Source organism: Pollachius pollachius (genome assembly GCF_949987615.1).
Source record: "Pollachius pollachius genome assembly, chromosome: 19".
NCBI classification, from domain to species: domain Eukaryota; kingdom Metazoa; phylum Chordata; class Actinopteri; order Gadiformes; family Gadidae; genus Pollachius; species Pollachius pollachius.
In genome coordinates this window covers 1,286,741-1,302,036 of record NC_136952.1, presented here as the reverse complement: position 1 = coordinate 1,302,036, position 15,296 = coordinate 1,286,741, and the positions used below count along the sequence as shown (strand labels likewise).

The 15,296-nt window shown below is 49.9% G+C and overlaps 1 protein-coding gene across 1 annotated transcript in view; it reads right to left on the bottom strand.

The window, feature by feature from the left end:
* The window catches only part of cacna1g (calcium channel, voltage-dependent, T type, alpha 1G subunit), a 157,523-nt gene that overhangs the window by 60,411 nt on the left and 81,816 nt on the right, over positions 1-15,296 (bottom strand). Inside the window, 8 exon segments of the mRNA XM_079756762.1 lie at positions 113-341; positions 473-551; positions 553-615; positions 618-686; positions 689-913; positions 1,191-1,283; positions 2,445-2,739; positions 5,074-5,233. Coding sequence (XP_079612888.1) covers positions 113-341; positions 473-551; positions 553-615; positions 618-686; positions 689-913; positions 1,191-1,283; positions 2,445-2,739; positions 5,074-5,233 — 1,213 coding nt within the window.

Sequence of the window (15,296 nt, the reverse complement as noted above, 5' to 3'; positions counted from 1 at the left end):
TTCCGTCCTTCTGTCCCTTGTTGGTGTCCTTCTATAAAGCAGCTACAGAACCGTGCTCTCAAGCTTCACCCTGGGCGTGTGCTCGTGTTCCCTTAGCGCTGGAGCTCCTCACCTGTGGGGGGGGGATCCTGCGTCCAGCATGGAGGGGCGTCTGTCGGGGGTCCGGGCGGGGATGTTGAGGCCGTAGTGGATGTGGGCGGCGGCGCTGCCCCTCCGGGCCTCGGCCAGGGCCGTGGCCTGCAGGGTGGGGTAGTTCTTCTGCCCCGGCCCCGCGAACGGCACCGAGTTCCTCTTCATGGCCCCCGAGCCCGGGGCCGAGGCCCGGGGTGGTGGAGTAGGATCTGCGGGGCGGCCCGCCCAGGGGGGGCCCCCGAGGCCGTCAGGTGGGTGTCCGAGTTGGCCGTCGCCATGGCGCAGGGGGGCGGGGGCCAGGGAGAGGCGCCCGCCGCTGCCGCCCGGTCGCCACGGGAACCGGCCTCCAGGTCCCAGGGGGCCGCGCGGCGCGCGCTGCCGTTGCCCAGGTGGCAGTGGTGGTGGTGGTGGTGGTGGTGGGTGGTGGTGGTGGTGCGGCGCCGACACCGAGCCCTGGCGCGACGCCTTCCTGCGGCGGCGCCTGCCGCCCCCTGGGGCTCCAGGGGCGGGGGCGTGGCCGCGATGCGGACCCCGGCGCGCCGCAGCAGGGCGCGGGGGCCACGTGCGCGCCCTGCTTGGCGCCCTTGCGGACAACGTGCACGATGAACTTGAGCAGCTCGTCGTAGCAGGAGCCCGGCTCGGAGAAGGAGGCCAGCGTGCTGGCGTTGGACAGGAAGCGCACGCGCTGTTCCTTCATCAGCTGGCTCTCGCGCTGCTTGGTCTCCGAGAACTGCGTGGCGATGACCACCAGGCACAGGTTGATCATGAAGAAGGAACCGATCTGGGGGCGGGGGTCAGGCACAGATCACTGGAGGGCTCTTTAAATAAGACCAGCCATTTTAATCAGACACCCTAGCACACACACACACACGAGCATGCACGCACATACACACATGCACACACAAACACACACACACATACGTGCACGCAAACACAAACGGCCATGCACCCACACGCACACGCACACACACACCGAAGCATACACACACGCACGCACAAACAAGCATACACGCACACGCACAAACACACCCACACTATGACCACTAAGTGGTACTCACAATGATGAGCAGGATGAAATAGATGAAGTTGTAGAAGGAGTGAGCATCCATCACAAAGTACATGATGTCCACCCATCCTTCCAACGTGATGACCTGTAGACGGAAGAGAGAGAGAGAGAGAGAGAGAGAGAGAGAGAGAGAGAGAGAGAGAGAGAGAGAGAGAGAGAGAGAGAGTGAGAGAGAGAGAGAGAGAGAGAGAGAGAGAGAGAGAGAGAGAGAGGTGAGGGAGAGAGAGAGATAGTGGGTATTCAGTGCAACTAGGAGGTAGACAAACTGATTAAATAGACACGTTTTTGTATTAAAGATAATCGTCCACCAGTTAGATGGTGCCCTGCAGGCTCAACAGAAGCTGGATAGCGAAAAAAAGGATTCCCTTATATTTATATCATCACTTTCACATCCACTAACCTCACACTTAGAGGAAATGTCCTCCTTAGACAACTCTAATCTGCTCTCTGTCCCCAATTACCAGCGCTAGTGGAACCGATGTGATTCGTGGCAAAGTGGCTGACGACTCTCCTTCTCTGTTGTAAGGTCGGAGGTGACCCTGTAATCCTGCTATTGTTCTGTAGCAATTAGCCTTCACATCTCCTTCAACGCAGATTACCAGCCAAGAAAAACACCAGCGCAAGACTCTTCATCTGAACGTGGGGAGGTTGCATCTCCCCTTCAACATGGCAGAGTCAACGTGGAGGGCATCTTATTATTGGAGGACGTTGGAGGACTTTACATTTCTTAAGTGGCAGGCTCAGAGTGAAAGAGGTGTCGACTGGGTGTGTGTGTGTGCGTTGTGAGTGTGACTACGTGCGTGCGTGCATTTGTGTGTAAGTATGTGCTTGCGTGTAAAACTTCAATTTTCAGACAGCCCTTCTCTAAATTGCCACTTCCCTTGGGCACGTTGCAATACCCACTTCAGATTTCCTTCCACCTCATCATCATCAGGGCTAATCTAAACTCCACCAGGCCATTAGCACACTCACCTCGCCTCTCTCAGTTTAGAGCTCCTATTTTATTCATTAAAATATAAATTTTTGAGGCGATATTTCCCCTCTAACTTTTAAAGAATAAAGAAAAAGAAAAAAAAGAAATGGCAAAAAATTGTAAAATAAAATAAATCGCTAAAAATACAACAAAAAAATCGAACGATGTTTGCCACCATCGTATCGAATCTCGTATCGCACAAAGGGCGACGATATATCGCCGTGACGATGTTCCATCCCACCCCATCGCCGCGCCCGCCGCCACCGGCCTCACCTGGAAGATGGCGATCCAGGCGTAGCAGATGTTGTCGAAGTTGATGGCGCCCTTGAAGGGGTTGACCAGGCCGGCGGAGCAGTTGTTGTAGTACTGGTTCCAGTTGACGCAGGTGGTGTTGTCGGTGGAGTTGTACGCGTCCATGTCCAGCCGGCACTGCAGCCCCCCCTCCTCATACAGCACGGGCACCGAGCTGCACTCCCGCATGCCGTTCTCCCGCCGCTGCGAGCAGATGAAGGGGTTCTCGTCGTCGTTCTCCGTGTGGAAGTACTTCCCCAGCTCCAGGGACAGGGGGCTGGGGGGTCGAAGGGGACGGATGAGAGGTGGAGGATGGTGCAGGGAGAGGATGGTCAATAAAAGAACGGTCTAATTTGTAATGTTTCCGATTTGTAATCTTTATCTCATAGGAAAGTGAGGCCTCTGCATTCAACCCATCACTAGGAGCACTGGGATCATTCAACCCATCACTAGGAGCACTGGGATCATTCAACCAATCTGTAGCAGCACTGGGATCATTCAACCCATCACTAGGAGCACTGGGATCATTCAACCCATCACTAGCAGTACTGGGATCATTCAACCAATCTGTAGCAGCACTGGGATCATTCAACCCATCACTAGGAGCACTGGGATCATTCAACCCATCACTAGCAGTACTGGGATCATTCAACCAATCTGTAGCAGCACTGGGATCATTCAACCCATCACTAGCAGTACTGGGATCATTCAACCAATCTGTAGCAGCACTGGGATCATTCAACCCATCACTAGCAGTACTGGGATCATTCAACCAATCTGTAGCAGCACTGGGATCATTCAACCCATCACTAGGAGCACTAGGATCATTCAACCCATCACTAGCAGCACTGGGATCATTCAACCAATCTGTAGCAGTACTGGGATCATTCAACCCATCACTAGAAGCACTGGGATCATTCAACCCATCACCACCAGCACTGGGATCATTCAAGCCATCACTAGCAGCACTGGGATCATTCAACCCATCACTAGAAGCACTGGGACCATTCAACCCATCAGTAGCAGCACCTTCTTGTTTTGAGGCAACAGGGATAACCACAGGCACGTTCACACACACTCACACACACACACACACACACACACTCGCACACACATGTACAGTAGCATGAGTAAAAGCATGGTAAACACGAGGGCATAATAGGTGGATTAAGCTAAGGGATGATACATTGCCTAACACGGGAAACACACCATCCCTCAATAAGGAGATATAATAGAACAGATACACGCGGTAGCCAACGCTATAGAAATAACAACGCTACCACAAGGGCTCACATGTTCCTTTCATTACTAAGCCTAGAGATACACACTAGCACACGCTTTAAGCCGGAAGGGACCTGCACCTTCACACACACACGCTGAATGTGCGCACTCTCATTAAAACCGGTGTGCAGAGACCCATGCGGCGGTGGCGTCGATAGTGCTTAGCTCAGGCTTTCTGCGCGGCGCATTTTATGACCGCGCGCCTTCATAAATCCCAACGGGGGAGTTATAGGACAGAAGACGCCTCGGTGTGTGTGGGGGGGGGGGGGGCATGGTGGGATGGGGTACATGAATAAGTCATGGTTGGGTCGTGTGGTGTGCGGCGCGGTCATGCGCGCGGCTCTCTCTCATTACCGCTCCTCTCTTCATCACTCGACGACGGCGATCGATAATCGTTAAAGTCGTCAGGTGTTTTGGCTGCAAGGAGCAGAGGTCTCTGGAGCGAGACCGTCTTCAGGGGGAGGGAGGGGGAGGGAGGGAGGGGGAGGGAGGGAGGGAGGGGGAGGCCAAGGTTATGCCTCCCTGGTTCCACCTTGAACCCTCCTCCCTTCAGGGACTCCCCCTCCGCGGTGCGTTTATTGTTTTGTGTATTAGCATGAGTGCTAGCTGTCCCGCTAGTCAAACGCAGCGCTAACTAAAGAAGAATCGATTCAGGCGTACAGGGAAACATTTAACCGATACCCTTTTGAATGGATGATTGAGGTAATATGAGATACTAAGTGAGGCCTGTGTCCGCCTGCAGCAAACACAAATAACGCATACATACACTTACATGGCATGTCAAACAAACACAGACAGACCATCACACACACACACACCACACACCCTTCCTCTATGATTGTTATGTCATGTCTGTGATTTGTGACTACTGTTTATGTGATCACATAGTCTTTGTGTGTGTGTGTGTGTGTGTGTGTGTGTGTGTGTGTGTGTGTGTGTGTGCCTGTGTGTGTGTGTGTGTGTGTGAGTGAGTGTGTGTGTCTGTGTGTGTGTGGGGATGTAGTTGTGTGTGTGTGTGTATGTGTGTGTGTGTGTGTGCGTGTGTGTGTGTGTCCATATATGTGTGTCCATATGCGTTTCTGTGTATCTGTGTGTGTTGGTGTGTGTGTGTGTTTGTCCATTTGCGTTTCTATGTGTGTGTGTGTGTGTGTTTGTGTATCCATATGCGTTTCCATGTGTGTGTGTGTGTGTGTGTGTGTGTGTGTGTGTGTGTGTGTTTGTGTGTGTTTGGCTATCCATATGCGTTTCTATTTTTGTGTGTGTCTGCGTGTGTGTCAATATGCGTTTGTGTATGTGTCCATGTGTAAGTGTGTGCGTGCGCGCGTCTCACAAAGAGAAGTTGTCCTTCACGAAGCAGCGGTTCCTCAGGAGCCCCGCCCACAGCTGCACGCCCACGATGCCGAAGATGAAGAAGACGAAGAAGCAGAGCAGCAGCACGTTGCCCAGCATGGGCAGGGTGTCCAACAGCAGGGTGACCAGGATACGCATGCCTGCCGGGGGGAGGGGGAAGGGTTAGCGCCGCGGAGGAACCGCAGGGTCGCAGGGTCTACCCTGAGACCCCTGACGGGGATGCCTTGAGGACGCAGCGCTGACTCACACTGAGCTGGAGGGCAGGGGATCCCACTCGCACATATACGGTGAATGACTGATGGGTATAGTAGGACTTCAGTTTTTATGGACATTTATATTTATGTATGTATATATATTACTGTACAAACATATTTATACATATAGATATATATATATATAATGTACATATATTCTAGTTTTATTTAAACTATGTTGTTCTTAATTGCACTGTACCTTGTTACTCTTTTTATCTTCTTATACAATTGTTTTATTTTTATTTTTTGCATTGTTAAGGAGAGCTTGGGATACAAACATGTAATTGGTGCCTACGACTGCTTTGTCCGTTATGTTGTGAAAGACCGTGACCTTGAACTTGAACCAACCTTTTTGAACCTGAGAGGGTTCAAGGGTCCTGAGGAATACGAAGGGCTACTTGTTTGACACAAACACAGTGCTTTTACGCCAGGTTTTTCTTTAGTTTGGGGTAAACCCCGCATCTAGCTCCCCATCGTAGCTGCGCTCGCTAGCTTGTCTCAGAAAAGAGCGTGCACGACATTTAACTTTCCCAAGGTCACGTCTGGAGTTTGTGAATCATTTTTTTGTAATTTATTGTAATTGCCATCAAATCTACATCCATGCTATTGTGTTATTAATTCAAAAAGAACATCTGAACAATTAAATATAGGTTTTCGACAGAGCTCCATGGTGACTGGCGCTGTTCTTTTAGGACATGCCCTGTTGGGACTCACGCGGTCCCTTGGTGCGGCCGTGTGCCCATGGGCCCCGGGTCTGCCAGCCCTGCTCTAGAAGTCTAGAGGGATCGTAAATCATGACGTCACAACGCCACCACCGCCGCCATTATGGAAGCATAGCAGGGTCGGAATGGTAGCTGACGTTGGTAGTCGTGTTTCTTTGGTTCTTGTTTCGTAATTCATCCCATTATTTGCAACTATGGGAAGAACTCGTTGGCGGGGCGTTTCTCGTGCAAGGTTTCTCAAAAATAATGCAACGCTATGATTGCGTTGGTTTATGATTTTAAAGTACTACAACTCTCTTGGGTTCTCCCTCCCGAATATTGCTCCCGAAAACGCCCATGATGCACTCTGATGCACAAACCCCTATATGAGATAAGATCAGCTCTTTAAATAAGACAAGATAATATGTTGTTTAGAATCCCAGGTAGCACCATTCAGGACACTCACACCTTACAGTGCAGAAAACAACAGCAGCTCTTAAAACAATGGAGGTAATAAATAGAGGAACAGAAGGGACATGAGCCACTAGAGCAGTGAACCTCAGCTCCTCTGTATCTACCTCCTCCACACCTCCCCAGATCTCTGTTCTCCTTCCTATCTTAGATTACATAAACAAGGACCAGGACAACACACAGTATTATACGTTTAACATGGCCATATGCTGTCATTTCTGGCAATCTATATATCATGAGATGGACTGGGTATACAACAAAATTGCCATTCCAAGACAATGCAGCAACTTGGAAGACAATCGGACGGCCTGGAAATAGACTAATATGAAGTTGATTTCGGATTACTGTTCACCAGGATATTGATCCGTTTATATCAGCCGTGTGAAGTTCCAGTGAGAATGTCGATAAGTGTTAAAGGGGTGATGTTACGCCACCAGGTGTGAGTGTGATAAGCCATCAAAAGCCATTTGATTTAGTGACATCACTAGGTGGTAGTGTTCACCTAGATGCACGATGAAGAGATGAGCAACATTTGCTACAGTCACCTGGGCAGGCCGGTAGACTGACCTGCCCAGCATACATCTAGGTGGACACGCCCACTTTTGATGCCACTAAGAATTGTGATGGCAGAAAAACACATGAAAAACAATGGATAATCACACTCACACCTTGTGGCATACCATCACCCCTGTAATAAATGACGCGTGTTCCGGGAGAACTGCACGGCAACATGAACCCAGTGACCTGTCACAGCGTTCAGAGTTGGAGCTGAACCTAGAAGGTTGCGGTGTGTGTATCTGTGTCTGAGTGTGAGTGTGTGTTTTCGTGTGATTGTGTAAGTGCGACTGCGAGTGTGTGTGAGTGTGTGAGTGTGTGTGCGAGCAAGAGAGAGAGTTTTCTTTTTTTAACACATCCTCTGTTCAACCTGGTCTGGTTAGCGTTGCCTAACCTTCTGACATCAACATAAAAGACGAGCAAACACGCACACGCACAGATGGTGCCCACACACACAAGCACATGAGTACATGAGTGCACGCACACACACACACACGCACGCACACGCGCGTTGTTCTGACCGCCCACACACTACCCGCTCTGTCTCGGCTATATTGGGCCATGTCATCGCCGCTGCCTCTGCTGCAGTTCTGGCTGTGCTACTGTCATCTCCGCTCTCTCCCCAGCCTCTCATCTCCCTCACATCCTCCCTGCGTTCTGCTCTTCTTCTTCCCCGGCTCTCATGTGATTCATCTGCCGAGCTGTCTGGCTGTCTGTGTGTCGGCCTGTTTGCCTGTCCGTCTGCCTGCCTGTTGATCAGGAAACGCTTTCCTCATCAAAGGCGTCTGTGCATTATGCTAACTCGAACACGGTGGATTCTGATGCGTAACCATGGCGCTATGAATATACTTTTGTGCTGAAGAGGCAGCATTCGCAAACCTCGAATTTCAGGATTTTCCAAGTCCCCCGATTTTAGGAGGAGGATGAGGAGACGAAGGAAAAAAAATAAAAGAGAGAGAGCGATAGAGAGATAGATAGAGAGAAAAAGAGAGAGAGAGAGAGAGAAAGAAAGGGAGAGAGAATAGGATGGATGAGGACAGAACAGAAGAGAAGAGCAGAGAAAAGGAGAGGAGAGGACAGAACAGAAGGGATAACAGGAGAAGAGGATGAACGAGGAGGGGACAGAAGAGGAGAGGAGAGCCGGCCGAGGCCGCAGGTGATGTGAGGACCAGGTGTGAGCTGATAAGGTGTCCGGTCCGCTGCCTCGTGCGTCAGGCCGCCAGTGTTCAGAACAAAGCTGATCTACGACCAGAACCAGGAGACGAGGGTCTGAGCGCCATCAGGACAGCTGCAGGCCTGTAAAACCAACACAACTCCGAGCCAAGCAAGCCCTCTTTCCTCTCTGATGTGCATGTCGGGATATATTTGTGTTTTACCTTTGTTTTAACAGTTAAACTATAATCTGTTTGCAAGGGTAGAACGCAACAACATCCAACATCAAGAGACATACAACATTGTTTGCATGATCGTAACGTAGCATTGCAAGGACGACCAAATAGACAACTGGTTGAATGGAGTGATAGAGAGGATATTAGGGGACGATCAGGGAAAGAGGGGTATGGACCCATTAGGGCTTGAGCTGTGAAAGCAGGGGTACCCAGTGGACGGCCCTAAGGTGTTCATAGTATATCTGGTTGGATCCTCCTGCCAAAAAGTCTGCTTTAAAGGAAATACTCTGTCAAGATAAAAAGGTCCATTTCAAATTATTGGAGAAAGGCATTTGAAGTGAAATGGCTTGAGAAATATTATATTCAACAAGCAAAGCTTCGCTCTACTGTCAGAATCCTCTGGTTATGGACCAGTAACGTACTCGGTTATTCCGTCTCATCCAAAACCAACCAGGAAGAAAAATCCATCACTCCTCATGCATTATTCATCTCTGAATCGTCTCGTTTGGGAGTGCGCAGAGAGAACTTTAGAAAGGCGAGGCTGCGATTCAGAAGATTCCTCAACCGCTTCCACAACTCTTTGGTGAGGTTCTGAGTGACAGGCCTAGCAGAGCCACGACAACAACCGGCAGAAGGGAGCAGGAAGTTTTGGGCTTATTTTGAAACTTGGAAGAACATGTTGATGTCATCAGAGTAACAAATTAATATGGGAGCCTGAGGCGGAGAACCTGCCATAACACCAAAACGCTCCTGCTTTAAAAATAGCCCTGGTATGAAAGGATCACACAATGAGACTGGTGCTGAATCTCCATTCATTGGTAACATCAGAAAGTACAAAGAGAAAGCATTTATTATTATATATTTTGATATGTTGTTGAGGATTCTTGAAGCTACACTATATACGTTTTACCATTAGCAACCTCTAGTGGTTTGAGTTGTAGCTAGATTTATAGCTATAGAACCTCTATTAGCTTGAGTTGTAGCTAGAGCTATAGATAAAGAACCTCTATTGGCTTGAGTTGTAGCTAGAGCTATAGATATAGAACCTCTATTGGCTTGAGTTTTAGCTAGAGCTATAGCTATATAACCTGTAGTGGTTTGAGTTGTAGCTAGAGCTATAGATATAGAACCTTTAGTGGTTTGAGTTGTAGCTAGAGCTATAGCTATAGAACCTGTAGTGGTTTGAGTTGTAGCTAGAGTTATAGCTATAGACTCTCTCTACCGAGGTGGCTTGACTGTGCTCCTCCTTCGACCAGGTCACAGGTTCATGTTGAGTAAACCGGTTTGTTACAGAATGGTCGCATTGTAACGGTCAGAGCAGGTGTTCAGTACCGGCATGTCAGAGCTCTCATGAGTGTGTATGTGGTGATGGCGGGTTTAACCTGCGTGCATTGATGGTTTAATTCACCACAGCCTCACCCAGCCCCAGAGTGCAATCAGTCTGACTGGGTGGGGCTGAATAGACCAGCCATCAGCCACACTCTCTGCAAACTACGGTGGCCAGCGGACAGGCAATAAATGAGTCTTCATATGCAGACACCTCATAATGTGGACTAAGGCACCATCCTTCACATCTCACTAGTCCAGAATAATTAGCACAGAAAGTTATGCAAACAGACTCATCTGTTCCGATCGTTTAGCATAACGGCCTTGAAGTCTTTGGCGAAAAGGGTCTCCAGATAGATACAGGGGACTGCTGCTCTCTCTCGCTCTCTCTCTCTCTCTCTCGCATTTGATCTCTCCCATTACCATCCTCCTCTTCCTCATCCTCCTTCCTCCCCCAACACATATGGGCCGTTAACGAGCAAAAGCAGCAGGGCACTCTCTCCCCCCAAGAGCACAGGCAAACAAACAGGAAAACATACACACCATGCAAAGACATGTGTCTCCCCCCGCCCGACCCCCCCACACATACACAAACACACTCACACAAACATATACACACACGCACAAAAACACTCACACGCACACAACCACACACATGCACACACACATGCACACGCACACACACACAACCACAAACACACACATACACACACACACAAACACACACACACACACAAACGCACACACACACACACGCACACACACACACACACACACACACACACACACACACACACACACACACACACACACAACACACACACGCACACACACACATACCCCATTAAGCGAAGGATCTTGTTTAAGCAACGTGGCTCCGTTTGCTGAGCTGATGGAACGGCGCTTAGCGAGCGCTAAGCTAGCTCCGCGGCGCTCTCCGGAGCTGGGATTAGTGTCCGCTGCAGCCGGGGGCTGAGCGCGGTTTCACAGAGGCTGCGATTCGCCGCTGAGATAGGGACACGCCGACAGGCGGGGCTAATACCCAACCTGCATATGCTGGTGTTTAGGCACCCGGGCGGGCATTATCCCCCCGTCCGGAGACAGCTAGGAGGTCCAAACAGGGCTTAAGGCCGGTCCCAGGCTCAGGAAGAGGCCGTCCTCTGCTCCTGTCTGTGTGTGTTTGTGTGTGTGTGTGTGTGTTTGTGTGTGTGTGTGTGTGTGCGTGTGGGTGTGTGTGTGCGTGCGTGTTGTCTAAGCCAATAAGGTGTTGATTTGAATTAGGACAGGAACGAATAACAAGCAAGTCCTGGTGAGAGACTTCAACAGTGACTTTAGCACAAAGCTCACTTCATACAAACAGCCATTCAAGGTTAAAGGTCCCATGGCATGCCACCAGGTGTGGTGTGATGAGCCGCTACAAGCCGTTTTGGAAATCGGCCCCTTATGACATCACAGGTGGGCGTGTCCACCTAGATGTGTGAAGGATAGATGAGCGACGTTTGTTACAGTCCACTGGGTAGGCAGGTAGACCGATCTATCCAGCACACATCCAGGTGGCATGCCATGGAACCGTTAAGAAGTCTGCAGGATGAGAGAGCAATGAAGTCCGTTAGAACCAGAGTGGCACCAGAGTGGAACCCATACTGTTGTCCTGCTTTGTATCAACCAACCAACCCCCCCCTAATCAACTGACCGACCAGAAATGTCTTGGACTCTCACTCTCAGTTTGGGAGGGGGCAGGTGGAGGAGGGGAAGGGGAGAGGAAGAGGAAGGGGTGATGAAGAGGAAGGGGTGATGAGAGGATGTGGTGATGAAGAGGAAGGGGTGATGAAGAGGAAGGGGTGATGAGAGGATGTGGTGATGGAGAGGAAGGGGTGATGAAGAGGAAGGGGTGATGAAGAGGAAGGGGTGATGAAGAGGAAGGGGTGATGAAGAGGAAGGGGTGATGGAGAGGAAGGGGTGATGAAGAGGAAGGGGTGATGAGAGGATGTGGTGATGGAGAGGAAGGGGTGATGGAGAGGAAGGGGTGATGTAGAGGAAGGGGTGATGGAGAGGAAGGGGTGCAGGCAGGGCCCCTGGGCTGTCTGTTTCCACGCAGACGGCTGTTGTCCTGCCCTCTCCCGTCCACCCAGGTCTTTGACCAACGCGCTGGGCTGCTGGTTCATATCCTCCCTCCCCGTTGTCTGAATTCTCAGTCGTTTGCCGGTAGGCAGTGGCCACATTTTAGATTCATAGAAACGTGTCTTTAGTGGAAGAAAGTCATCCGTCCAGCGTGGGGGGGGGTAGTGACTAGGGAGTCACTACAAGTCGGGTTTTTCCAGGTGGAAGGTGTGTTCAAGGTGGCGTTCTCCGTCAATGTGATGAAATATTCCTGCTGCTCTTTCCCGGGTGTTCAGAGGTTGTTTTTATTCAAATGAGCTCAGGGAAGGAGTCTCTTCCTCCACCGTCTGGAAGCACTAACGTCATGGACATAAAACATCAGCGTCCCAGAATACCGAAGATCTATCCCATACATCACATATAGGCGACATCCTAATGCATATTCCAGTGAACCATCATGTTTGATTAACGGGAATTCTTCCGTGAGTCTTCAGAGAGGGAGAAGAAAACGATGGCATGCTACTTCCTATGGGTGGAAGTGACGTGGAGAGCGAAGGATTCTTTCAACCGGGGTCCAGAGGATGCGACCGGGGAGAGAGCCCCGAGCTTCGTCACTCTGATCACGCTCTGAGCTTTGATGGGCGAGGGAGAGCGTTCCGTCTCATCTGGGAGAACCCTGCTCCCACTACCCTGAACCACAGACCGGGAGGACGGGATGTCCGCGCTCCAGTCTTTAAACAAGGACACATCAGGTCTCCCCTTTAGTCTTTAAACAAGGACACATCAGGTCTCCGTTTTAGTCTTTAAACAAGGACACATCAGGTCTCCGCTTTAGTCTTTAAACAAGGACACATCAGGTCTCCGCTTTAGTCTTTAAACAAGGACAAATCAGGTCTCCGCTTTAGTCTTTAAACAAGGACACATCAGGTCTCCGCTTTAGTCTTTAAACAAGGACACATCAGGTCTCCGCTTTAGTCTTTAAACAAGGACACATCAGGTCTCCTCTTTAGTCTTTAAACATGGACACATCACAACGCTACCCAACCCAACAATTGTTCACCCCCTTCAACATCATCATCACCATTATCATGATCATAACCATCAATATCATCATCATAACCATCATCATCTAGACTGGGTAGCCCCGCTCATTCTGCCGGGGAAAGAGTTCGCCCTGCAGAAGGGTCTGGAGAAGAGCATTACATATCTTTCCGCTTCCGATACGTTTTTGCGGGAGCCAATCACCAAGCTGGCTTTTCCCCCTGGCGCGCTATTGGCTGGTTTAACACAATGACGACAGGGAAGCGACGGCCAGCAGCCAACTGCGTACAGAGTCACTTGAACTAGGCCCAAGAAAATTACAGCAGCTTCCCCAGACCAATGTGCAAACTATGATGGCGCTTGGTCTGGCAATAGCCAGGCTAATCATCATCATCATCATCATCATCATCATCATCATCATCATCATCACCACCACCACCACCCTGCCATCATAGACACAACCATCATAGGCACCACCATCATAGGCCCCTCACCCACAGACACTACCACCACAGGAACCACCACCACAGACACTACCACCACAGGAACCAGCATCACAGACACTACCACCACAGGAACCACCCTCACAGGCCCCCCCACCACAGACACCACCACCACAGACACTACCACCACAGGAACCACCATCACAGACACCACCATAGGTCTTGTATTTCACTACAGAGCTTTGACAAAGAAAACCTAGCCTGCAGTATATGAAGTTATGCGGGCGTGTCCGTGACAAAGGATTAAATATCAATGCGTAGTTTTTGCTGTAACAATTCGGTCTGATTTTTTTCTTTATTTCCTGGAGGAGAAAATGTTTGTTTTGTTTTGATTTCTAACTAATAACTAAATGTGCTGATTGTTGGGCCTTATCCGAGACCAGCTCAGAGGACACCAGGCTCTGCGTCGCGACCGCCCGTCTCCAGCGCAGTTCATTCATCTCCCTGCTCAGAATACGAGTTTGAGCAGACAGGGTCTCGATGACACTTGCCTTCCTGAAACAATTACCACTCAGAAGGAAAGAAAATTTGATTTGATGACCTAATCAATCACCGTGAACGATGACAGGCCAGTGGTCAAAGAAACGTGCAGATTTTGACATAGGTGGGCCTTTTGGATGACTTGGTGAATAGAAACATAATGTGGCGTGTGTGTGTGTGTGTGTGTGTGTGTGTGTGTGTGTGTGTGTGTGTGTGTGTGTGCATGTGTTTGTGTGTGTGTTTGTCTGTGTGTGTGTGGGTGGGGTATGGGGGGGGTATTGTGATGGGCTAATGCCACCCACCACTCTCAAGAGAAAGTCTGTCGATGTGGGAGTGCTATGAAGTGGGTTTGATCAAAATAAGAATCCATATTTCAGCTATAAATAATGCCAGAGTATCTCTGTACCTCCACAGAGACGGAAGCGTGTGTGAACTGTAGATCATTTCCCGTGACCATGCATGCAAAACACGATCGTACACGCTGGCGAATAACTCACAAGACTCGGCCAAACGACCCTACAACAGTGCGTGCTAATTCCTTTAAAGCTTTCCTCTGAGGCTGATCTCAGGTCAGATCGTGGTCAACCCTTTACTCCTTGGAACCTGGCATTTCCCCACCCAGAGGGAGGTTGTTCGACACTGCAGAGCCCATAGTAGTCAGACCTTCAGCACTAAGACCCACGATACAACTCTGCATTTCCTCCCAGCAGCCAATCACAAGCCAAGGAGAGGGTGGGTGGCAGTGTGGACCTGAATGTGAGCGTCTCAGCCAATCAGATGGCTGACAGTGGGTGGTGGCAGTGAGGCAGCAATGTGGTGGCATTATCTGTCAGCTCGCCATGTAGCGCATTAATCAACAGTGAAACACAGGAGGTGGACACCAGAGCAGGAACACTGTGCCTATTAGGAGGAAATGATGGGGGCGGAAGGATTCATTCAGAGTGTGTGTGTTTGTGTGTGTGTGTGTGTTTGTGTGTGCATGTGTGTGCATGTGCACGTGCAAGTGTGTGCGTGCGTGAGTGTGTGTGTGTGCGTTGGTTTGGCCACGTGTGTATTGGTCTCTGAGTTTGTGGATGTGCGCACAGACGTGTGGTTCCGTGGATTAGCCAAGCACTTAGCGAGAGAGACAAGAGCTGAGGAGGTAGAGATTGGGACGAGACGCACAGCCACAGCTGAGATGGAAATAGGACTGTTGTCAGTACACAAGTCACAATTGTAGCTTTGGCCAGATTTTCAATAGACGTCAATAAACAGCCATGGGATCAATAACCTACAGCTACCTGCTACTAATTGCTTTTGCAAAACTTTTGGTCACCTAACTTTCCTCTTACGCTCTCTATAAATCTGTATTGTTCTCTCCCTCTCTCTCTCTCTCTCTATCTCG